Raw genomic sequence first — 24,145 nt, 5'->3', positions numbered from 1 at the left:
CAAAGTCAACAATGCTAACAGAATTACGCTCTAAATGTGAAAGCAGGCACAGTGGAAAATGCCTTCTGCCATAAAGTGGGAGATAAAAGGATCTGTCAACGAACATCAGGTTTATTGCAGAGGGGAGAGCAAACAACATCCTGCCTCAGCACGTGTGATGAGCAGGTGGGTGCTTGGAGCAGGGCTGCTGGACAGCTCACACATGCTGCGCCAGTGCCACTTGTGAGGTCTTGAATTTGGGGTCCCATTCTGGAGGGTGTTTGGGCTGGCAGATGAGCAGCTGTGCTCCAAACCTCCAGGCTTGATGCTGGAGGTGATGGGATTTGCTGTATAAAACCAGAGTGCCATCCCCTCTGTGGTAACAGCAGGATTGGGTCCTGCTTTGGTATCACAATGACAAATCTAACAGCCCTGAAGGCAAGGACGAGGAAAGTCCTACAGGACTCTGCCCTAGCAAGAGATCCCTGCAAGGATTAAATGCACCTTCTGGTAAAGCTGTTGGATTTTCAGTGCTTACCTAGGAACGTCCCAGTGAATCCCAGTGCTAAGAAGCTGGAGATGACAAACAAGGTCCCCACAGCCGAGATGGCCAAGCCTGAGTAGTAGGTCCAGTGGCAGTCCCAGCCCTCCAGCTTCGGCTGGCTCTTCATGGCTTCTGTGAAGCTATTGGGGAGACAACAAGGGCTGTTAAAAGCAGCAATTCATAATTAACATCACTCATATCTCCCTGGGAGACGTGGAGCTTTGGGAAGCTGCTGACAAGGTCCCCTCTTCAGATCCCTTTTTCTACTCAACCTCCCAATGGGAGAAGCAATCAGCTGAAGACTGTGAGGAGCCAGGGCTCGATCTGGGGCAGCTATTTCTGCTCACAACCCTTGCTCACTCCTGGAAATACCAGTCCCACTGACTTGTGCTATCAAATGCTCTGCCTTATTCACCAAATCCCAGTTTTCATCCTGACTGGGAGCTCTGGGACAGACGCCCTTGCAAGTGCTGGAGGCTGCGATGCCTCGGCACAGGACTCGAAGGGCTGGGAACAATTGGCTGGATTATCTCGTGCTCCCACCCCCGTTCCCCTCCATCAAAATATTTTGCAGCTTTCATGTGTTAGCCACGTGCCCAGGAGTGATTCACGGCTGGAGCCTGACAGTCAGGGGGAGGATTGGAACAGCAAAAGGAAAATACGAGAGACGAGGCGTTCTCGAGAGCGAGCACAGCTCCTCCCTTCCAGGCTGGGGCAGGCATTTTGGGTCTGACCTTCCAAATACTCATTTATGATTGGAATAATGGTGACCCCTCCCTTCAGCCCCCCGAGCTCTGCCCAGGGCAGGGCTTGGCAGGCTCAGCATCGCACACGGCTCCCACACGATGACAAAAGAGACAATGCTGTGATTAAAAAAACACCGTTAATAACGCCAGAGGAGGTAACAGACCCACAGAGCTCTACACAGTGTTTCTCCACATGCTGTTGACACATGAGGTAGGAAACTTTGAGCCTTTTTTTAATGAGCACCCTGGAGGCTAAAATTCAAGTGGAATAACAGCTCTCCTGCGCCTCTGGCCACCACTGTCTGTCAGGGCCAGGAGTTATTCCTGCCCACAGTCCTGGGCTTCTCAGCTGGAAAGCGCTTCCATAATGCTACCTGCAGGGCTTGGGATAGCTTTTTTCCCTGGTGTCCATCTTCCTGAAGTCCTGCAACCTCTGGATTTTCCCTGTTGCCCAAATAAAAGCCAAGAGAGACAGTCCTGCCTGCATGGCTGAAGGCCAGGCAGATGGAAACACATCTTTCAAAGGCTTGATGGCAAGTTCATGCACCAAGCAAGCCCAGGATAATACTTAAACTCTGTGGTTTAGGAACCTGGATGATATCCCTTGTTCACTCTGAGCTTGCTCCCACTAGGCTTTCCATTGTTGAGGGGTTTTTAGGATCCCAGAACAAGACATTTAATCATCAGTTTGGATTGGAGCAAGGAAACAAAACATGGAATAAATGTAATATGCTCAGAAGTGAGCAAAACCACAGCATCTGGGTGATTTACACTGTGGAAATTACAGGGAAATTCCTTTTCCCAGGAGCCAAGCACAGACAGAGGAACAACAGCGTGGCCCGAGGCGATGCAGGCACAGTCCCCAGGGCTGGCCCTCCTCCAGTGCCCAGCACAGCTCCCTGTGCTCACCAGGCTCACACTGCCTTAGCTTAAAATCATTTCCGATGGGAAGACGCAAATCTGGCTGCACCGTGAAGCAGCAGCAGCTGCACACCCCTTTGCATCATCTCTGTGCTGGTTATTTTTAAATGACACGAGTCTCCTCTACGAGGAAGCCAAAAAAGCCATGTCCCTGCTACCAGCACTGCCTGGGTTTGGGAGGAAAGCAATCCCCCTGAAGGGATGTGCCTTTCTGCCCGAGGAGTCCTGGCCTGGCTGTGCACTCCAAACACACCCTGACATCCCTGGGGATGCTCCGCTCTTTCCTCACACAGAGGAGGATGTGCTTTTCACAGCATGAGGGTTTGGCTCCACATCTGGCCAGGACCCATCCAGAGGGCAGCAGCACCAGGAAGGATTTTACAGCAATTTGCTGATCCTCAGGGAGGCAAACCTGGGACAGCAATGCTGTGCTGGAAGCCACTTGGATCCCAGGCACTGGCAGAGAGATGGCAAAGCAGAAGAAGTACAGCAAGAGCAAAGCCCTCAGAGCCTGCTTCTTGCTCTGGATGAGCTGCATTCACACCCTCTCACATCCTCGGGGCTCCTCTGTCCGATGCCCATGACCTGACTCGGTCTTGGAACATTGAACAAAGGTGGCTTCAAGAACACAAACTGGCTGGCTGGGAATCAGCACTGGAAGTTTTGCAACCAGCACATGGTATGGTTTGTTTTGGCAAAGCTGTCTCTCCTGCTCCAGATGATCCCATCCTTCCTTTCCATGGTTGGACAGGCCTGCATTAGTTATTCTCATCAGCATGTCTTGCTCAGTTCCCTGCTGTTTGGCTTACAGCTAGGGAGGGAGGTGTTTGCACGGAGATAATGGACTGCCTTTCCCTCTAGGAATGGTTTATATCTTCCTAAACACACTCTGTATTTGCATTAAACATGATGCGCTCAGGAGTTTTCAGAATTGGTAAATAAACCTTTTAAGCATTTATGACGCTGGGCCGTGACAAGCAGCACGGAGCCATCAATTATTGCAGCATCCACGACGGTGAGGGAGCCTCCCTGCCCTCCCTGGCAGGCAAGGACAAGGTTTTGGGCATTTCCCCTGCCAGGGAGCCGGTCTCCTGAAATATGACATATTTCAGTCTGTCATGAAGCCAGTCCCTTCCTTCATGTGCCTGTGAGTCACGTTGGTGACAACATTTATTTCAGGCTCACGACAAGGCGGCGGCGCAGCTCAGCATCCAAGAGGACAGCAATTAGAGCCAGGCTTTGTCCCAGTACCTGGAACTGCATTCTGTGCTGAGCTGAGCCATTGCCATGGTGAGGAGCACCCATCCCTCCTCCAGCACAGGGGAGGGGGGCGAGGCTGAGACCTACTTTGGTCACATCCCTGGCTGCTGTCATGAGGATGGCTGTGCCCATGGCAGGGCTTGGAAGATGCCCCAGCTTCTGCAAAGGGAAAATGGGGTAATGGGGCTTCCCCTGACATCTCCCCACACTTGCCAGCTTGAAGCATGATGCCAGAGGCACACATTCTGAACCAGCTGGGAAAAGCCCAAATCCTTCAACTCTGCTTCAAACTGGCAGATTTGGCTAATTCCTGGCAGGATAGGAGTAACCAAGGCAGTAGGCATTTTCTGCTCACCCTTCCCAAAAACAGAGAGGTGCTTGCTCAGACACTCAGAAATCTTATCAGTGCTCTGTGGGAATCCCAGAATGGTTTGGATTGGAAGGGACCTTAAAGCCAGTTCCAAAATCCTTAAATCCAATTCCAAACCCCTGCCATGGGCAGGGGCACCTTCCACTATCCCAGGTTGCTCCAAGCCCCACCCAACCAGTCCTTGGACACTTCCAGGGATGGGGAAGCCACAGCTTCTCTGGGCAACCTGTGTTTCCTCATAAAACATTTCCTCATTAAAAATTTCATCCTTATATCTAGTCTGAATCTCTCCTCTTTCTGTCTGCCACATAAAATACCACATGAACTGGAAAACCACTCAAAGTGGCTCTGCACTATGGGGATGGACATGTCACACCAGTGGGGTCACAGAAGAAAGAGGCAGTGAGGGAAAGGGGCAGCAGATCCTCTGGCTGGGACACGGACAGGACGTGCAGCCAGGTTTGCACATCAGGTGCCGATTTATTCAGCCAGAAAACTTAACAAGTCACAGTCCGAAACACATCCCCAAAGGCCACGTGGAGCAGGAAGAAAACACAGAAATACTGTACTAAAAGAGAAGCTGAGGTTTCTAGGTCTTGTTGGGGGCATCTCCCCGTGGCCCCCACCGAGTGTATTTTGTCATCCCTCTCCTCCAAAGGAGGACAAAGACCTCGTCCAGCAAACTGGGTCGCTGCAGGGAGCAGCCCAGCAGTGCTCCCTGACTGATCCCAAAAACCAGCCTGGAAACTGGGGCTGATGAGCACAATTGGAGCAGAATTGGGCCAGGGGCCAGCAGGCAGCAAGGAAGCAGCAGTGGGGCAGGCAAGCGGGGTTTCGGTGACAACAGCCACCACTGCAAGGTGCCACAGTCACTGCGTGGGGCGTCGCTCTGTCCCCCGTGCTGGGGGTTTTGTTCTTCTTGGCTAAAGGAGGCAACAGGGATAAAAATCATCCGGTGGTGCCCAGCAGCACAAGCTGCAACAAAAGATCTTGTTCATTAGGAAACAGCAACCTCAACAACACTGAAATCATCCTGCCGATACCACTGGCAATTGTCAGCCCGGTCATCATCCTCACAGCTTCCTCTGCCAATAATGACTTTGCTTTTCTGACAGCACTGGGGTGTGTGTGTTATTTAGGTCAGCTGGGGGCTGTGGCAGCTTCTCCCCCTGCCTTACATCTGAGCTGTGAGGTTTCCTCATCTGGATGCCGTGGGCAGGAGGTGCTGTTGGCTCCCTGGGGCTGTTCCTGAACAGGTATCAGATATTTCTGGCACTGTGGCTCACAGGGGGCACCAGCTCTGTCAGGCCGTGCTCCATTCCCATCATCAACCTCGGTCACTTCTGCACACAGGGCCCTGTGGCTCTGGGATCAATGCCATTTACAGCACACTCATTCATGGTGCCAGCTCACAAAATTGAACAGGGTTGAGCATAAGGTGAGAGGCACTACCTGGCAATGACAAACAACCCCTTTTCTGTGCAAAATCCCGTCCCAGGGGGGATTTATTTTCTGGGAAGCATCGGCTCCAAGTGAAAAATCCACACAATACCCAGAGTGTGGCATCAATGCAGGACTTGATGCCAGCCTGCAGCACGATGCCACTGAGCCACTGCCAGTGGCACTGGGTGGCACAGCCTCTGTGGGACTCACACTGAGCCCCCCCAGTCAAGGTGTGCACATGGGTGTTGCCTTTAAGCTCAGGCAAACATCCTGAAACCCCTCAGGAGGAAGGCTCAGAACCTCCCTGTGCACCTTCCCAAGGGTGGGGAGTGTGCCAGGGTGTGCCAAAGGCCGTGCTGGGGGGTTTGGAGGCAGTGCCAGGGGCTAATTGTGAATAAACTGGTGCAGGGAAAGATACCAACAACGTGGTAAGGGAGGAGAGAGAGAGATACTGGATGTGAGTATGGAGGACAGTGAAGGTTGTCACGTCCCATGTCACACTGATAACAGCCACAAACTGCACACAGTTCAAAAGTTCAGGAGTTGTTTTCACAGATTAAAACCTCGGTGATGGAAGTTCCTTGCTTCTTGCAGAAAGAAACTGTTGTAATGAAAATAATCATTGCACCAAAGCAATTAAGGATGCTTGTCTTGTGCACTTGACTAAGCAGGTCCCCTCTGGTCACAGGTCAGTCTGGATTGCAAGCCAAGGCTGATAATGAAGCTGAGAGCTGGGAAACATCTAATTGCTTAATTGAGCACAAAGACATCCCTCTTCTTCTGGAAAAGTATCCTTTTGGAGCCAAGCTGGCACGAGAGCATCGGGGTGCTGGGCTGAGGAAGGAGCCCTGCACAGACCCCGTGTGGGGTGGGTGGTGAAGCAGCCACACATCCTGGCTCCCAGGTGCTGTCAGCTAAAATGCCAACCCACTCCCAAAGTTCTGTCTGCTCTGCCCTCCCCTCCTCCGCCTCCAGCTTGGAGCCTTTCAAAAAATTCAGCTGCAAAAAGGAAGGAGGCTTTTAAAACCAAAAGAAACATCCCCTGGGCTCCTCATCGCTCCCTGGCAGCCCCCACCCACGTAACAAGTCCCCAGAGCAGGAAAAGAGGAGTTTTAAAGGCTGCATTACAGCACTGGAGGTGGAGGGACCCCTGAGGCTGCTTTTTTGCTCACTATCAGCATCCCTCACACTCTGCACAAGCCACCCTGGCCACCGTGCCAGGCATGGTCTCCAAGGAAGCAGAAAACCTGCTCAGAGAATAAAAAAAGGGAAAAGCAAACTAGCAAGAGCAGGTTAGACATGTCTCTCCCAGTATCACTGGTCTCTGAGGTGACAGTGACTGTCATATGAAGCCCCTCTGGTCAGTGGAACCCTGGGCTGGCCCTGGCTGGTGTTATCCTGCAAGGGTAAGGGGCAGGATGAATCCTTGCCAAGCAGCAAAAGCTCTCCAGGCTGGAGCAATAAGCCTTGGGCAGCCCTGGAGGGCTCACTGAGCTGGGAATGGAGGCAGTGAGGCTCCCAGGTGTGTTTTGGGGTAACTCCAGCAGCTGCTGCTCTGATGATCACCCTGGAACCACCCAATCCCTCCCACAGTTTAGGGCTTGCCTTGCCAGAAGAGCCTCCAAAGCCTGCTGGCCATCACTCAGGCCAACTTCAGCACCAAGGAAAGGGGAGGGGACAACCCAACCACGTAGAAACATCTGAGGGAAATAAACTTTCCATTGCAGTAATTTGAAAGGCTTTGGCCCATCAGGATGGGCTGTCTCATCTGTGTTCTGCTGGGGCTGAGCTGCCCCATCTTCTAGAGCCTCTCCTCCAAACCCAAGGTGCAGAGGGGGCTTTTCCAGCCCCTGGCTCCACCTTGCTGCTTCCTTCAGGGCCCAGCTGCTGGGCTGCACAGGCAGAGCCAAACCCAGTGAGTCCCACAGTCCCCACAGACTCATGGCACAGGGCAGAGCCAGCCCTGGTGGGGCCCTGCAGTGTGACACAGAGCCAGGACACACGAGGACACTTTGGCTCTCCCAGCAGCTCCCTCTCAGTGCCTTGCTGTGACCCACGAGCCTCGCTGACCCAGGAGCCAGCAGGACCACTGGAAATGAAGACTGTCCCTCCACCAGCTGTGCTTTTAATTAAAGGCAAGGACAAGGCTTTGCATTGCTTCCCAGACAACAAGTGACTATGTAATTTGTGCAAGAGACTGTCGAGACATTCTCCAGCAAAATCCAAGCCTGCTGTGTCACTGAGACATCAGCAGCACATACACATGCCCTCTGCATTCGATTATAGCCTTGTTCACTGCAAGCTTTCTTTAGTTTCTGCCATCAGCAGTAGCTGGGACAAACACAGAAGGGCAAGGGCAGGTCCTGGTGTCATTTCCAGGAAAGCAGAGCTCTTAAATACATGTGCAAATTCCAACCTGAGAACTCTTCGCCTGGGAAATTACCCAGAGTACTAAACAACCCATTAGCTGTGACCCTGGTATAACTGAATCTGGGAATTTAGTGAGTCTGTCTCTCCTAACAGCAGTGGAGATAAAGCCAACCAGATTGCAGATAAATTGCTGGCATTGAGGAAATCTTCTGCAGTAAAACCTCTCTGCTGCACTGGGAACGTTAAAGGACATATTCCCATGGAGTATGGTCTATCAGTCATACAATACTATTAGCTAGCACAGGTAGTGTTTAGAGATAGCAGATAAGAGTTTCAAGAGGCTGATTGTTAAGTGCACAGGTAATCCTGCTCTTCTGCACAGGAAACTGCGGCTTCTTAAAAGCACCTTTAATTTTGTTTATGATTTTTACAAGAAAACAAAAAAGAAATTCTGCTGTTGCATATGATCCGCCCTGTGTAAACAGCCCTGCCACCTGGGCTGCTCACAGGAGAGAGGAAACATCCCCAGGGAGCAGAGCAAGGTACCCTGTGACACTTAACCACCGCTGAAACGGATGGGTTTGCCATGCTGCTGCATCCCTCATCTTTATTACAAATCCTGCAATAAATCTGCTGCTGCCTCAAGTTACCCAACCGTGGAAAAGCAATACGCTGGGGTTGGATTTAACACTGCTGAGCAAACGTCCCTTTCCCCCCTCACTCCAGAGGGGCATTTCTTCCCGTGGATATACAGCAGCAGGGTGAGCTCTTACCAGTGGCTGCGCACACAGTTCAGCACCAGGATCACAGCACCCAGGCAGTAACAGGCAGCATGGGGAGAGCCGAAGATTTGGCTGAGTGCTCGTGTTTTGTGCTCCCATCTGGCTACCTGGAGAGACAAGGGAAAACAAAGTGGGTGGTTGGGGTGCCTGGAACACGCTGCCCCAGGAGCACAAATCCCACAGCCTTGGCCTCGCGCGCGCAGAACGCTTTGTCTGTGTGGCTTTGTGCAAGAAACAAGTGGAGGACACTGATGGGGCATGGCTGAATCGAGCCTGGGGATGGGAGCTCTTTCTCCCACCTGTGTCAGACTCTGCTTGCATTGCATATGCCCTTGCACACGATGTCGGCCAGCAGCACCAAAAAAGAGAGGCTCAAACAGGCTCAACAGGCTCAAAAAAAAGAGAGAAAAACAAACCAGAAAATACCCTACACATTAGTTTTAGGGAATCCAAGGCTCATATTCCAACATGTGTCCAGCAAAGCTGAGAGCATTGCTTATGCTGTCCCCTGGCCATCAGAAACAAGGCCCCTGCTGTGGATCCTAGTATTGCTCTCCTGAGAGGAAAACAGATCCTGAGCACCACAGGGATGCTCAGCTCTCATTTTCTGGGCTGTGGCGTCTCCCACAACCAGTCTCAGGGACTACACCTGCCAGAAACAACCCTTCCCTCTGCACATCCAGAAACAGTTGCAAGCCCTCCCTCAAGCTTCCCCAAGACAAGATCTGCCAGCTTTGCCCAGAGAACTGCTTCCACTTTAGCCAGCTTAGCCTTCACTAGCACTCCACAATCGTAGCCATTCAGGTTTAGTGTGCCCTCCTCACCCACCCCAGCCTGGCAGAGACAGCCCAGGACTCACACATCCACACCCAGCATCCCTGGGGAGGTGTTAGCATCCTTCACAGCAGGCTTTTCCCTGGCTGCCATGTTCAGCTCCCTGCTCTGCAGATGCTGATGGGCCCCTTTCCAAACCACCCCACGGATGAGGAGGTGCCCTCTCACCCTAGGGGCTGCTGCACGCAGGTGGCTGGAGCTGCTCCCAAAATCTGCAGAACCAGATCCACCCCAGCCACCAAATCCAGGCCCAGAACTCCCAGCTGATAAAAACCCTTACAGCTGCTTTATCCTCTACCTTTCCTGCATCCCTCGGAAAGCTGCCACTATATTTATGGCCCCTCTCAGGCTCCGCTTTCAGGCACCAAGCCGGAGGTTTGGATCAGACATCAGACCCGAAATTCCAGCCAAGGAGAGAGAGCACACCTGGGCAATGAGGCAGGAAGTGGGAGTCAGCAGAACATCTCAGCACCAATTTGCTTCTCAGACATGGCTGGCACTTGATTAGCTTCAAATGCACTTCACTCCCTCGCATGGAGCCTGGGCAGCTTTCAGGGGCACCTGCAACCCAGCTCTTCATCTACTCTGAATGTATTTGGTAATTTATTGGCTCAATTTGAGCAGAAAAAGGCAGCTTTGCAGGTCTCGCTTTCTTCCCAGGCTGCTGCAGAAGCACAAAGTGCTGCTGGTGGAGGGGGACTGCTGCCTTCAGGAGGGGGGAACGATGAAAACCTCTGATAAGCAGGGGCACTGATTTCACATGCTGAGAGCTGATTCAATTAGTTATGCAATGATTGCTCTGAAATTACAAATCCACTCATGACAGAGAGAGCTGCTTCACTGCCTTTTGCTGGCTGGTATAAATAGTTTGTATTCTAAATTGAATTTAAAACACCGTGCGTCACGCTGCTGCTAAAATCGGAGCTGCTGTTTGAGTGCTGAGAGAGTGGAAAAAGAAATATAAGGTGCATTACCACCTTTGGAAAGTAAAAAGAAGTGACCATACAGGTGACTTGAGTCACAGATGGAAAAATGCAGCCACGTGCCAGTTATCTGTACCAGCTTCCTAATTCCCTGGAAATTACTCTGGCAGCGTTTGCATTGATGGCAGCTCCTGGCTTGCTCGGGGAGCTTTGAAGAGCACCTCAGCAGCAGCAGAGCTGAAGGAAAAGGAGCAGGCAGAGCCACTGGGATCAGAGGGAAGAGCTGGTGTGCTTCTGGGAGCTGGTCACTGTAATTACCCTCAGCTTTGGAAAGGCACATCTGGGCAGCAATTCTGGGATGAGGGGCCGTGTTCCTTCAGGCAGCAGCTGCCACGGCTGCCATGGGATGACTCCCAGTTTGTGCTGCATCACACAGCTGGGACTGAGATGCCAACTCTTATTTAGCTGTCACAGCCTTCAGATGGGACCCCAGGCTCCTTTTCAAGCCCACACAGGAGCCATCCCAAGCAAAGCTGGGAGCCAGAGCGGGGCTGGAAGCGGCGGCACCCACCGGGCCCTGCGGCGATATTGCAGTAACAATTAATTAGTTCCGGTTCTGGTTCTATTCCTTGAACAACTAATTAGTTCTGGCTGGGTTCTAATTTTCTAATTTTAGTCATTTTGAGCTAATATTAGCACTCGATCGACCCACAGCTACGCAGCAGCCTTAATGGCTTTATGAAATCGTGAGCCGGCGTGTTATTATTTACTGTGTGGTGGAAGCAAAATGCTTCCAGCATCTTCCACAGCCGGGTGTAGGACAGAGCAGGGCTGAGACCAGCAGCTTCCCAGGAGGCTGCACCCATTCCTGGTGTGCTGTTTGCCCTCCCAGCTAAGGTGGGCACTGTGCTGACCATGGGCAAGCCCCATGTCAGGGATGTGCATCCTGGAAAAGGAGAGAGAGGAGCATTTTTATTTTTCTTCCAGCTCCAAATTTGGAAATGGAGTTAATACAAAGTTTCCTGACTTACCCAAGGGTCAAAGCAATACAAAAAAATTCCTCTTCCAAAGCTCCCAGCACTCTGCTTTCACTTTAGGATACTTGGTGAGGGCTGCAAGTAATTTTTTTAATGTTTCCCCCAATGCTCGTTATTGAAATAAATCAACGAGCGGATGTGGCTGCAAAGCCAGGGATGCTCTTGGGTCCCATGTTCTGCCTTTGGCAGGCCATTCTGGGGGCAGGCTCAGCTGGCTGATGTTCCCAGGGAATTGCTTCCTTCTAGACGTAAATTTGGGGCTGATTTCTACGTAACCGATCCAAGACATTTCCCCAACCTCTCAGCAAGTGCGTAAACAAAAATGAAAGCACAGGCACACATCCCCAGTGCCTGCCCTGATAGAAAATGGAAAAGCAGAGCATTTCCATTTTCTTCCCGTTTTTTTTGGGGTAGGCAAACCACGAGCCACCTCGAGAAAGGCCACAAATAACCATTCAAAAAGCAATTTCATCTCACGAACCTGCCTCCGCAGTGATCAATGGGAAATGCTCTTTCCAGCTCTGTGTGCACGGCAGACCACGGCCTCTCATTAATATTTAGTATTTGTTTGAAGGAAATTGATTCTTTTTTGTCTGCCATCCAGGGAAGCTGCTTTCTGAACATGCTACATTTTAATTGCTCAGCCCCAGCTCTGAATTAGAGCCTTTGTGCTGTTTCATGTGACTCCATTGCTATATCTGGCTGGCCCCAGAGATGGGCAAGGAAACCAGATAGCCCAAAGGCTCAGGACAAAGGGACACCTTGCATCTCAATGCAAATCAGTCATTTTATGTCCTCACATTGCCCCATCACCATGGTACCCAAAGAAAAACGTGCAGGGACTGGTGAATTTAGCCTTATGGCACTCCTGGGAGCCCGGGATGGATTAGCAGCTCCTTTTGAATCAGGGGAAACTGAGGCACAGGAGGATTGAGATGAATGCTTCCCAGCTCTCCAGGGAGCAGGGTAGAGGGGCTGTGTCTACATCCTGCAAAATCCCTTCATCCACCCAGGGAAATGCTCTGCACATTTCTTGGGATGCCCTTGCCCTGGACAAACTGATGGCATGGAAATATTCAGTATGCAAGTCTGGGATGGAGAAAAGATGACAGTGAACAGAATGTTCTCCCTTCACATACCCTCTCACAGTATTTGACAGCATGAAGGATATTCCCCCCATTCTATGGGGTCTAGGATGCCTGCTGAGGGGTTCATACATCAGAAATTCCATGAAAAGTCCAGAGGAAGAGCAATGAGCTCTCCAGGGTACATCTGAGCCCCAGTTCCAAAAGGATGCAAGTTCACAGGGCAAACCCTGCATATGTGGGTGATCCTGCCCCAACTCAGTAAAAACCTTCAGACAAAACTGACCTGAGCAAATTTATTTTCATAGAATCACGGAGTAGTTTAGATTGGAAGGGACCTTAAACTCATCTCATTCCACCCCCTGCCACGGGCAGGGACACCTGGGCAGCCTGTGCCAGGGCCTCACCATCCTTATAGTAAGGCATTTCTTCCAACAGAATAAATTTCTCCTTCAGTCTGACCTTTCCTAGGCCAGCCACGGGGAAAGTTATCCCCTGAGGTGCTAGGGCAGGAGAATCCCTGACTCTGGGCTTAGGTGGCTCCATGTGAGCATCTCCCACTGGGAAAGACATGCCCCAGCTGGCTCCTGACCTGCCGAAAGAGCACAAAACCTGATATTACCCTTATTTCACCCACAGAGACCAGAGGCATCGACCTGTTCATGTTACGAAAAATCCATTTTTCCCTTTCTGCTTCCCTGTAATCCCTCATTAAAGCATAAGGACATTCTCTGCTCCCTGTCACTGCTTGGATGCTGGAAAACAGCCCTGCTCACAGCCATTACATTTATCTAAAGACAGGGAGGGAAAAGACAGACCTGAGCACCCAGGGCCTGGCTGTGGTGCTCCCAAGAGCAGGCAGGGAAGCAGAGCTGGCTGGAGTGGAAATGCAAGCACTGGGGCTGGCTGACCTTTGCCAAATGCCAGAGGAACCAGCCTTTCTGGCTGTCCCAGGTGGCTGGGGAGGCAATGAGCCTGGCCTGACCTTATCCCTCCTAACTCAGGGCTCGAGCCCCTCTGCAGCACTCAGAGCAGACAGAGCAGTGCCAAAGGGGAGCACCAACAGCACCAGGTGGACACTGTGGCCACCCTGACAGCCTGCATCACTTTGGCTGAGTGTGTCCCTCCTAGGTGAGAAAAGTTCTGTGTTTCCAGAAGGTTGCAAAGCTTAGGAGAGGCAGGAGGGGAAACTGCAGGGCTGCTCCCGGGGAGGATCGTGCATGGCCACCCCATGGGATGTGTGGGGGCTGTTCCTGCAGCTCACCAGGACAGCACTGAGCCCCTGGCACAGGAGTGACACCACCCGAGGCTGGCATGTGCCCATGTGCAGCCACATCAGCCCACCCCAGCACCAGGCACAGGCTTTCCAAAGGCATGTGCAGAAAATGCCCCGGGGACCTGCGTGCCACTGGCAGCAGGAACATGATTAGCAGGAGCTCTGGGCAGCGAAGGCAGGAGGAAAAGAACAGAACAAACCACGGTTTTAATTTGTACAAGCTGGTAATTATAGTTGCTATCTGTCTGAAATCTCTATTGAGTTTATTTAAATATGTTCTCCGTGAAGGCCATTCAGACAGGAATTATCAAGGTGTTGCAGCAGAGGAGATAATGCCATGCAGTTTTCAACAGATCAAGGGCTGATTAGGAGGAATTAATTAGCTGCTTAAACAGTCCTTGACTCGCTGCAGCAATTAGCCATCACCTCCCTGCAGTCACGTTCCCGGCACAGCAATACAAAGCACAAAACTCCTTCTCTGTGTGCTGGTGGGAGCACCAGCCCAGCCCCGGGTGGGCACATGGCCCTGGGAAGGCATCCTCAACCCACAGGAGCCCCAAAGGCACCCCTGGCAGACAGGAGGGCTGAGCTGGGCTGTGTGCCCACCCCAGTGCCCATCGCTGGTGGGTGATTCCCAACACGGGCACCATTGGGTGTCTTCCCTCCTCCAGCCTTTAGCAGGCCAGTCCCTCAGGCATTGCCCACTCACCAGCTCTTCTGTGCTGTGAACCACCAGCTCTCAGCTGTGCTCCTGCACTGGGGCCAGCAGATCATCCAGCAGCCTTTATCCCATGTGCCATCACCTGCTGTCCCTTTGGTGGGGTTGGAGCATCGCCTCTCACCTCTGCAAGCACTAAACCATGCAAAGCTGACGCTGCAGAGCTGGAGGCTGAGCCACCCCCACTGGACACTGCCCAGGAGGAGAAGCTGGCATTTGGGGTGACCAGGAGACCACCACGAGGCTCTGAGCCCCTCCTGCCAGCACAGTGCCTTGCAGGAGCTGCTCACAGCTGCCAAGCTCCTGCCAGCATCCCAGTGGGCTCCACTTGGCTTAGCTGCTCCCTGCCTGCACTAGGAAAAACTGTGGCAGCTTTGGACTACCTGATGCAGAAACTGAGCTACTTCTCTGAAGGTTTCTCGACTCACAAGCTCTTCATTACAGAGAGCCATCAGATGGTAATGCAGCCTGAAAGCTTTTTAGCAAATGATTAAAGCCTTGTGAAGTTCCCCCACCAAGTACTGGAGGAGCAGCTTCCAGTTCATGCAATTAAAACACTGAACTGATATGAGAAGAGACAAGCAGCATCTTAATGGTTTCTTGTGAGCTGTGAGGCAAACCAGGCTGAGGACTGTGTCCATGGAGCTTGTAAAGGCTTTTTCATGGTAATACTCCAAGAAAAGATTCACCCAGAGATGGTTTGATGGCAAGGAACAGGCGCTGGGGACAACAGGTGACAGTCTGTGCCCATGCACGTGGAGCCAGAGCATGGCAAGGACTCTGGCAGAGCCTGGAGGCTCCAAGCACCCTGGTTTGGGGGCTGGCAAGTGTCCCAAGAGATGGGGACAGGCTGGCTCATCCAGGTCTCCCCAGCAAGCTTTACCAGTTAAGTTTTTCCCTTTCCCATTCCCTCACTGTGTGATGGCAGTAAGAGTTGTCAGTGAGGCACAGCTGAGCAGCACAGCTCAGCTCCTCCACGTCTGCCAAGGGCTTGCAGTTTGGAAAGGAAGGCGTTGATTTGACGCAAGGAGGATTTTTTCCATTGCCTTCCACTGGTTCTGGATGGGGGGTTTGTTGTTTGTTCCAGCCAAAAGAAACAGGAGAGGGATTTTGGAGAGACAAGGCAATGTGTGGCCTGGCTGTGCAAGGACACTGAGGTGAGGAACAGCCAGCTGGAACACTGGGGCTGCACGCCCAGGTGACAAAGAGCTGCACAGAGGGAAAAACCACATGTTTGCAGGCTCTCACAGTGGAACATGGGGTTTGGAACACACAAAGGGCTTCAAAAAAAAAGGGAGAACATCCAAGTGCTGAAGAAGAGAACTATCTAGAAGCAGAGAGCAGGGTGGGCTGCTCTCCAAAACCAAAAAGCTGAAGTGAGATGAGACAGCGTGACAAACCCTCAGTGTCTACAGTCCCCATCACCCAAACCAGCAAGTTAAGAGGATGAAACATAAGCTGGAGTGCCTCTTCTAGTGACTCTGTCCTCATGAATGCTGCCAGCGAGGAGGTCAACAGGGTCCAGTCTGAGCACTTTGACACAGGGAGAAGAATAAAGCGACTCCACTTCCAAAGAAGCGGAAGGATAGTGAAGTAACCCAGCCTGCCTGCACCACTTTTAGCCTAAAAAACAACCCTCCCTGCACCCATGCCTAGTGAAAGTAATTGGACTGAAATGGCACAGGTCACCTCAGCTAACAGCCTTGAGCTGGGGAAACAAAACAAGGTAAACAGATAAGGGTTTCATAAAGACTAGGTACGCTTTACCTCAGAGTTATCCCTCCAGATTACCTCCACATGAGCCTTTACCTTGAATCCACTCATGATAAAGAGTGAGATAAAAAATTTCATTTCTCTAATAGTGTTTATGTGATTTGTCAAAGTAGGATCTCATTAGCTGGCTGCAGTGAAAACAAGCCCTTGCTTAGTGTATGCCAAGGCAGGCCGGGTCCATCGATGTTCCATGAGCCACATCCTCTCCTCTTCAATAAAAACAAAAATGACACAGAATATGGGCTGTATTTGCTAGCAATTTCCAACACAAAATCCGAACAGTTTCTCCTCAAAGCAAAGAGCTCATGATTTATGTCCAAAGAGCTGGAAGCTGAAGGCAGGTGATTTCAATAACCCAGAACGAGCTGTGTTAATTAATTCTGAGTGTGGGCATGGGGAGCCCTTATGATCAGCTCCCCGAGAGCGAAGGGGAAGGGCAGATGCATTCCCACCACAGGGAATCAGGCTCAGCCCAACCCGATTTTCCCAGCCAGCAAATCCCATGGAAAAACTATTTGTGAAATAATGATTTCTCCAGAGCACAGCACGGGATGGGGAAGGACCTTTCCAGGCCCAGCCTGGGCCGTAGAAGGGATGGCCCAACAGTGGGAGGGACACGGGCTGCATGGGGGAACAGGGACACACCCAGCTCTTCTAAACCAGGAATGCAACCAAATAAAAGAATCTCCTGAGATTAGGCAAAGGCAGAAATTCCCCCTACACTAATATGTGGGGCTCTGCTGCAGCTCAGAGGGAAGGTAAGTGCTGCCAGATGAGCATCTCGTGAGCAGGACGGTGAAGCATTTTTCCAGATTTCTTTTCATCTTCCATGCCCAGATGACTTGGCCCACACTCAGCTTCCCACTGCACACAGTCCCCATCCAGAAAACCACAAGCCTTGTATTTTCACACGTTTCTCTGAAGCTCAGAGTGTTTTCCTTGGGGCAAACAGATTGGAAACAGGCAGCCCGTAGCAGCCACTTTCATAAACAAACCAGAAGCAAAGGTGTGTGCCAGCCTCCTGAGTGACTGAGAACATTCTGCCCACATCACATCCTGTATTTGCATGGGATTTTTTCCTGTTGCTTGTACTCATGCAGCCCTAAATAAAGCAAAGCTGAGGAAGAGCCTGAAGTGCTCTGCACAGCTGCTTTCATTGAACCAGGCTGTCTACCCAACAGACCCATTTTCAAACAAAGCAGTCCAACAATAGCACTGACGATGTTTGAACTGGCACGGATTTAGGAAGACAAGCTCTTTGCTGCACCACACTGTCAGCAAGGACTCAGTACAAATGCCACGTTACAAGATAAACATCTCCCTTTTTTTTTTAAAGACCTTTTACTTTCGCGCCTCTGTTCGGTTGTGTTATTTCCAAACGAGGCCCTGGATCCCAAAGGATCACAGTGCTGAGGTCAAGTCCCTCAGAATTCACTTCAGAGCCTTGGGTTTGGTTTAAAATGTGGAGATAAAGCTTGATCTGCATCATGAAGCATCTATTCTGCTCCTCAAAGCTTCCCAACGCTGCTGCAAACCTCTAGTTCCAATTGCTATCACTGTTGCAAATAAGGTCAGCCTGATTAAAAAGCAGTTATTCTAGGTGGAGTGAAAATGCTCAATCTTCTGCCAGACTGTGCTATGTAGAAAATATCCTGTTCCTGAACTGAAAGGAGCCTTCATGGGCTCCAGGTAAAAGGAGATTGAGGTCACCTAACAACTGACATTACTTGCAGCCTCTGATTCATTGCAGAGACTGTGTAAAGCTATACTGGAAGTGTCAGCTAAATCAGGTGTTTCTTTCTCTCCTGTATGACCTGCATTTAATTGCAGATACAGGTTCAGGTACCACTGTGAGCAGCCAGTGTCCCCAGCCAGCCCAACCTGCAGATGTCACACTGCCTGCAACCGAAAACTAGGGCTGGATGCTGCAATATTTCAATTCAGGCAATTACTCAAGGAGCTGGGGCCCATGGGAGTGAAAACACTCTGGCTCTGTTGTCTTAAAGATTAAATCAGAAGCTCCAATTCACCCAATGTATGAGTAAGAAGGAGCAGGCAGGAGAGAAGGGGATGGAGAAAGGCTGTGGGTGACAGCAAGCAGCAGCCTCCAGAGACACAAACCCAGCAGCACAAAAGCACCCAGCCCCACACAGAGGAAGATAAAGCAGCTGAGCCATCCCAGCACTGCCTGGATCCTGTGTTTGATGTGAAGGTTTTAAGGACTGGGCATCATCTTTGCAGTTTGCTCTCCTTAATAGGTTTGCTTGGATTCCAGCTCAGCCCAGCTCATTAGCCACACTGCCGAATCCCACACTAATTCTGCATCCCTTCTACTGCTACAGATAAATAACAAAATTGCCTCCACGCAGGGGTTGTTTTCTTCCTCTCTCCCCCTTATGCAGGTCTGGTAGCATCTCATGTTTCTGTTAATGAAGTCCATAATATCCAGAGTTTCTCAGCAAGTAAAAATTACAATCATTAGCCAGTGAGTGATGAGACAAAACCACCATTTCTGCTGGGCTGGCAGTAACAGTACAGCAAGTACACGTCCTGGAGAGCTGAGCCTTGCTCTCCTGTAATGTGGTACCCAATGTTCTTCATTAGCACCTCTCTCTAATAGAGCAAGGCAGCGTCCTGCAGCAGGTCACAATTACACACAACAATTAATTCAGGGAGAAACAATGACAGGCAACGCAGAGGAACACTTTGCAGAGGGGTGTTAAAAAGATGAAATGGAAGAGGAATAGGAACACATTAAAGCCCTGCCTGAAACAAGTGGAGGCACAAGTGACAGCGTGGTAGAGGAGCCATGGCTGGTTTCCTTGTACACAACTTTGTAATTTTTGTTTTAAATAGAAAAGAAACACAGCAATTACTCTTTTGGTCACAATACCCCAGTGACCAGGACCAGCAGGCTCAGACCAGGACTTCTTGTGCTATTTGCAAACAACACACAAAGCCTACTCAGCTTCTCCCAGAGCTGCAGCCTCTCTCTTGCTGCCCTTTTGTGAAATTAGGGTTTAATTCTCTAGAATAAGTCTGCTAATAAGGAGTCCCAACACACCCATCCTCTGGACAGAGTGTACCTGCTCATCGTTCCCCCAGGAGCTGTGATGGGAGGGGGACAGGGAAGGGGGGAGAAGAAAATAAATCCACCTCGGAGAGCACAAAATGCAAGAGAAATCCAATACTCCTTCACAGAGGAGTGAGAGGTTGTTGGAATAGAGGTACTGGCTGCACTGGCCATGCTCAGCAAAGCACAGATTTCGTCTCCTGTCCTCTCCCAGCTGGACAGATCATGTTCCACGCTCCGTGTTAAGCTCCCCTGGGAACATTTCCCACCGAGGACACGCATGTTTGCGATGCTGCTGTCGTGGCAGCAACAATAGAGAGGGACAATGTGATCTTTATGTAACACGGGCTCTGTTCCCCTCTGCCCAGGGATGAGATGTTCAACACACAGGCACAACAGGTAATAACAGCCTGAAGGGTTAAACACAACCACCAGACCCCTCTGGTGTCAGCACTGGAGTTCCTCTGGGTGTGCATGGGTGTAACCACGTGCCCCACGGTATTTCTTCATCTGTTCAATGCAAGAAAAGGAACCCAAAAGCAGAGTGAATACTCAGTCATGCTCAGATCCAGGGATCTGCATCCCAGGGGAGCTCCTTCCTCTTCCTGCAGCCTCAAAGTTCAGTGCTGGGATACAGATACCAGCCCTGCATCCAGCGCTCAAAGATTCCCACAGCCTTTTGCTCCATGAATTTCTACTAGAGGCCTGCACAGAGCTGGAGGAGAAAGGCTGAGAAAGTCCTTCCAGATATGAATCTACTCACATGTGCACCAGTGGCCAAAGCTTAATGGATACAGGAAGAAAAGTAATGTTTCTCCATTGGGCAATGCACCCGCTTTGGCTTCTGAGTACATCAGTCTCTGGAAAATGATTGTACAACAAAATCTCGGAATGAAACTAATTCAATGCTGCTCTCCAGCCTTGGGAATGAAATGAGTAAGTCTGCAGTCATTACAACAATGTCCTGGTAAAAATAAACAGGAAAGGGCACTTAGTAGGAATGCTTCATAGTTAAAAATACAGTATCTCGTCTGAGGTCATTCTGGCTTTTTATAGGAACAGGCATGTGTTCCTCAAAGTGATCAGACTTGGTATTACTTCCTGTTACAGAAGGACACCTCAGCCACGGACAGATGGACAAGGATCTCTTTCCCAGTCCAAAACCTCACCTGAGATGATGCAGATTGAGCATCTGCTACTGGGCTGGCAGCTCTCAGGGAAGAGGCAGGAATTGGAACACCTGACTACATGGGGGGATTTGGGGTCTGTCTTCCATTCACTCAACAAGACTGACAAGGAGGACGCCCAACTTTTTCTATCTGAAAGGTGCAAAGAAGAGGTTTGAGCCAGAGGTGGTCACGCTGAGCAGCAGGCAGGCACAGAGACGGTGCTGGACAAAGGGCAGGAGGCAAGAAAAGCGCGCAGAAGAAGTACTGTAAAGGATCATAAAAGCTGCATGTACACTTTCCTTCACAGAAAATGTCTTTCTGCTTTTATGGCAAGGAGCTGCTACAATTACAGCTTCTTTTATAAGCGAAGCAGAAACCAGATAATGAGCAAACCTCCCACAGTACAAAGGAGGTGACGAAGGCGCTCTGGGAGCCCTGACGGTCAGGCTTCCCCGCAACAGCCAAAAGCACAGAAAATTGCTAAAACCCATCTCCATTTCACCCTCTTCAGGGCTGTGAGCTGTTCATAGCCTTTTTCTTCCCCAAAGTACAAAAAGGATCATACCAAAAATATGCCTACACGGATAGCAAGTGAAAACCCTTCAGCCAGACAAAGCAGAGCTTGCAGATGCGGACCGGCAGAATGAGCCCACGGCTGCATCATCCTGGTCTGGGGGAGTAACAAGAGGGAACAAAAAAAGATTTCACAAAGAAAGAAACAAGTAAGATATTGTCCAATCCAGGTGAGCTTGTACTTCACCACAGAGGTTCATGATTTCAATGACACATGGGAAAATCAAGAGTTCCCACCAGTCTTCCTCTCCTTGACCTCAATAGCCACTGGGTGAGCAGGGCAGTTTGATGAAGCCATGTGCATGTGCAGGAGTTTTCTGGAAACCAAGTTTTTAACTTCCTAAGAAAGTTGCACCTCATTCCTGCATGGGAGCAAGCACAGAAGTTCAGATGGTTTGGTAGGGAATAGGAAAATTCAGGTAAATTCAGGCAGCAACTTCCCCTGGATTGGGGTCACCCTCTAAAATCAAAACTCCTTGCTCTGTACAGTCAGTGCACTGCTGCTCCCATCCCTCTGCCACATACCAACCAAGCCAGGCACACTCTTGTGTCCACAGCTCATGTCCTCCATCAACGAAATACATCAGCACTAACTTCCAAAAATCAACTTTTTTCCCTGGGTTTGGGTACAGGGATTTTAAAGTTTCGTCAGGATCCCTGAGGAAGTGGAATGGTAGGGGACTGATGCAGGCAGGCAGCCTGAGAGGCTCACACACTTGTTTACTTTAATTGAGATGAGGTTCTTAATATCTACAAGGAACCAATGTCCAACAAGCACTGCTGTGAGCAGGCTGCTGAAGTATCTGGTGCCACACTCAGGAGAGCAGGGATGTGGGACGCTCCTGCCAAGAACCATTTCCAGCTGCACATATCACTGAGGTCATTATAGAGGTGGAAAACACATGGAGGGTTTTGCTCTAGTGATTTACTAATCTATTTCCCACCCATTTGCTGCTGCCATGTGAGTAACTGGAGATGTGTCCCCTCAGAGTTCATGCAGGAGGGAAAAAATAGGGAAAATGAGGTGGCATTTTCCTTGGGGTGCCACCAGCCTGCCACAAGCCAGAGTCAGCACCCCCACCATGAAACCCCAAGGAATCCCTCCCCACCATGAGCCCCCAGGCATGCAGAAGATGCAACTGCATCCTGATGGAAGCACAGCAGCAGAAATAACCTCCCAAGAGCACCCAGCACACTGCATGTCTGCATTTCTCCGCCAAAACAGCCTATTTTGGGAGATCACATCCTTCTGGGAACTGGGCAGGCTTCTGCTAAGCAACCTGTGACACAGCACAGCTGGAACTGACCCAGCTCATGTCTGTGATTGTGGCAGGCCCCTGCCCAGCCCCTGCATCACTGACATTCAGTGGAAGTGAGTTTCTCCCCTCGGGGCTCCAGCAGCTCCCAGTCACAAACACTGCCACAGCCCAGGGCCATGCAGGAGGAGCTGCCTCTTCCCCACCTCCCCATCTGGGTAGATAAAAGCACTTTTTTTTTTGCTTCCAGCTGCACCTTTTCCCTTGTCCCGTGAGACACAGGTGGCCACAGACCTGCACGTGAGAAGGCTTAGCAGCAGGATGGCAGGAGAGGGATGGAGTGGGATGGAGAAGAAAGGGCCTCTTCCAGCTTCCAGGGTCTAAAGATAATCCTCTGATCCCATATGGAAACAAGACTCTTGGCTTAAATATTTTTTTTTCATCTTTTGTGTGTGTGCTGACTTACTCCAGCAGGGCTGCCAGAAGCCTGCAGTTTATTTTTAAAATACTAAACAAGAGAAGTCCAGTATATACAACAAAGACCCTAAGTTTTCAGAGAAGCACTCTGCAGATTCTAAAAAAAGGAGGTTGCTTATCAGGTCAGCTGTGAGGTGAGAGGCAGATTCTGACCTTGGCTTGGAGAAATGCTGAGCTGGCACGTCACACACCAGCTGGATCCCAAATTCACTCTAGGAACAGGCACAGAAATGGCTCAGCTTCCCAAGCACAGCCTGCCTTGGCAGGTACCCGTGCACAGTGGGTGGGCAGCTGCTGGAATGACTGTCACCACCTCACCAGAGCCCTGAGACCGTGCCCAGCTCGACACACAGACAAAGCACCTCAGCTCACAGCTGCCTGCCCAGGCTGGGCTCCACCATACCCCCACCACAGGCAGCTCAGCCTGCAGGGACACCATAAAAATACATTGCACAGCTTCTTCAAGAGGATTTAGATGAAAACACCACCACCTCCAGCTGTGAGGAGCAGTGCTGGGACGAAGGATGTGGCTCTCCCTCAAGGTGAGAGCGCTCCTAATTGTGCCAGTCCAGCCGGCACGCCGGAGGGTGCGACCCAGTTCTGGTGCTTGTTATGAGGCTCACAGCGGTGCTGACACGCTGGAAAAGCTAAATTTAGGAGACAAACAGGCCTGGTGTTACACACCCAGGCAGGACTGGCTCTGTTACGAGAGCTGGAAGCGTTACGGCGGCGCTGCGAAGCCCTCGCTGCCGGAGTGAAAGCGTTACCAAGTCACTTGGAATAAAATTGCCACTAAATGCTATTTGGGAGATGGGGAAAAAAAAAAAGGAAGAAAAAAAAGGCAAATCCTCACTCTTTCTCAGCTATTGTAGGAAATGAAAATGGCTATTGCTGCCTGGTAGAGAGTCCAATTATGAATAATGTGCGTTCTCTCCCTGCACAAAGGATGAAAGGCATCAGAGCTGGTGGTGACATTTTAAGACCGGAGATGTAAGAGCGGATCTGAGCCTCGTTGCAAGCCCAGCTTTACCCCAATAAAGAAACACTTTCTGTAGTCAATTGCCTTGCAGCGTAGCTTGAAGCCCTGCTATTGATCTAGCATCTGTTATAAGCAGATAATCATCGCCGCTGTGCCATGGCTGCTATGATGGGGTCTAAAAGCACTTTCCAGAAGCTGGTTGAGGGCTGTTTTCTGCCCTCCCCTGCAGCTGCAGGAAGGCAAAGGTTTGTGGGGGAGCCCACAAAAGTCTCGCAGGTTGACAGAATTTGAAGGCCAGAAAAAGAAATATTGAATCACCCCAATTCATTCAACTCCCAATCCTGTAAACTTCAGGTGACTGAGGTGCACTCCCTGCAAGGCTCTGCTGCCATCCCAGCCCTCACACAGTTATTTTATACCCTGCAATTTCCTTTCCCCAGCGAGGTGCTGACACACCACCATCAAGCCACAGCTCAATCCTTTCCTTCTCTAAGACAGGCAGTGAGAGCTGCTGAAATCTCCCAGCATCAGGCTTTTTTCTCCTGTCCCCAAAAGGT

At 50.7% G+C, this 24,145-nt stretch overlaps 1 protein-coding gene across 2 annotated transcripts in view; it reads right to left on the bottom strand.

The window, feature by feature from the left end:
* PEMT (phosphatidylethanolamine N-methyltransferase) overlaps nucleotides 1-24,145 on the bottom strand; it is a 42,849-nt gene that overhangs the window by 11,776 nt on the left and 6,928 nt on the right. For both annotated transcript variants that reach the window (XM_039732335.1, XM_039732334.1), the window contains exons 3-4: nucleotides 8,407-8,522; nucleotides 518-663 (exon numbers count right to left, since the gene is read on the bottom strand). In XM_039732335.1, coding sequence (XP_039588269.1) covers nucleotides 518-663; nucleotides 8,407-8,522 — 262 coding nt within the window. The remainder of the gene's footprint in view (nucleotides 1-517; nucleotides 664-8,406; nucleotides 8,523-24,145) is intronic.

The sequence above is a fragment of the Passer montanus genome, unplaced genomic scaffold (assembly GCF_014805655.1).
Source record: "Passer montanus isolate IOZ18808 unplaced genomic scaffold, ASM1480565v1 scaffold8, whole genome shotgun sequence".
Classification (NCBI taxonomy): Eukaryota; Metazoa; Chordata; class Aves; order Passeriformes; family Passeridae; genus Passer; species Passer montanus.
Note: the sequence above shows the minus strand (reverse complement) of the source record. Positions and strands in the feature narration are given on the sequence as shown.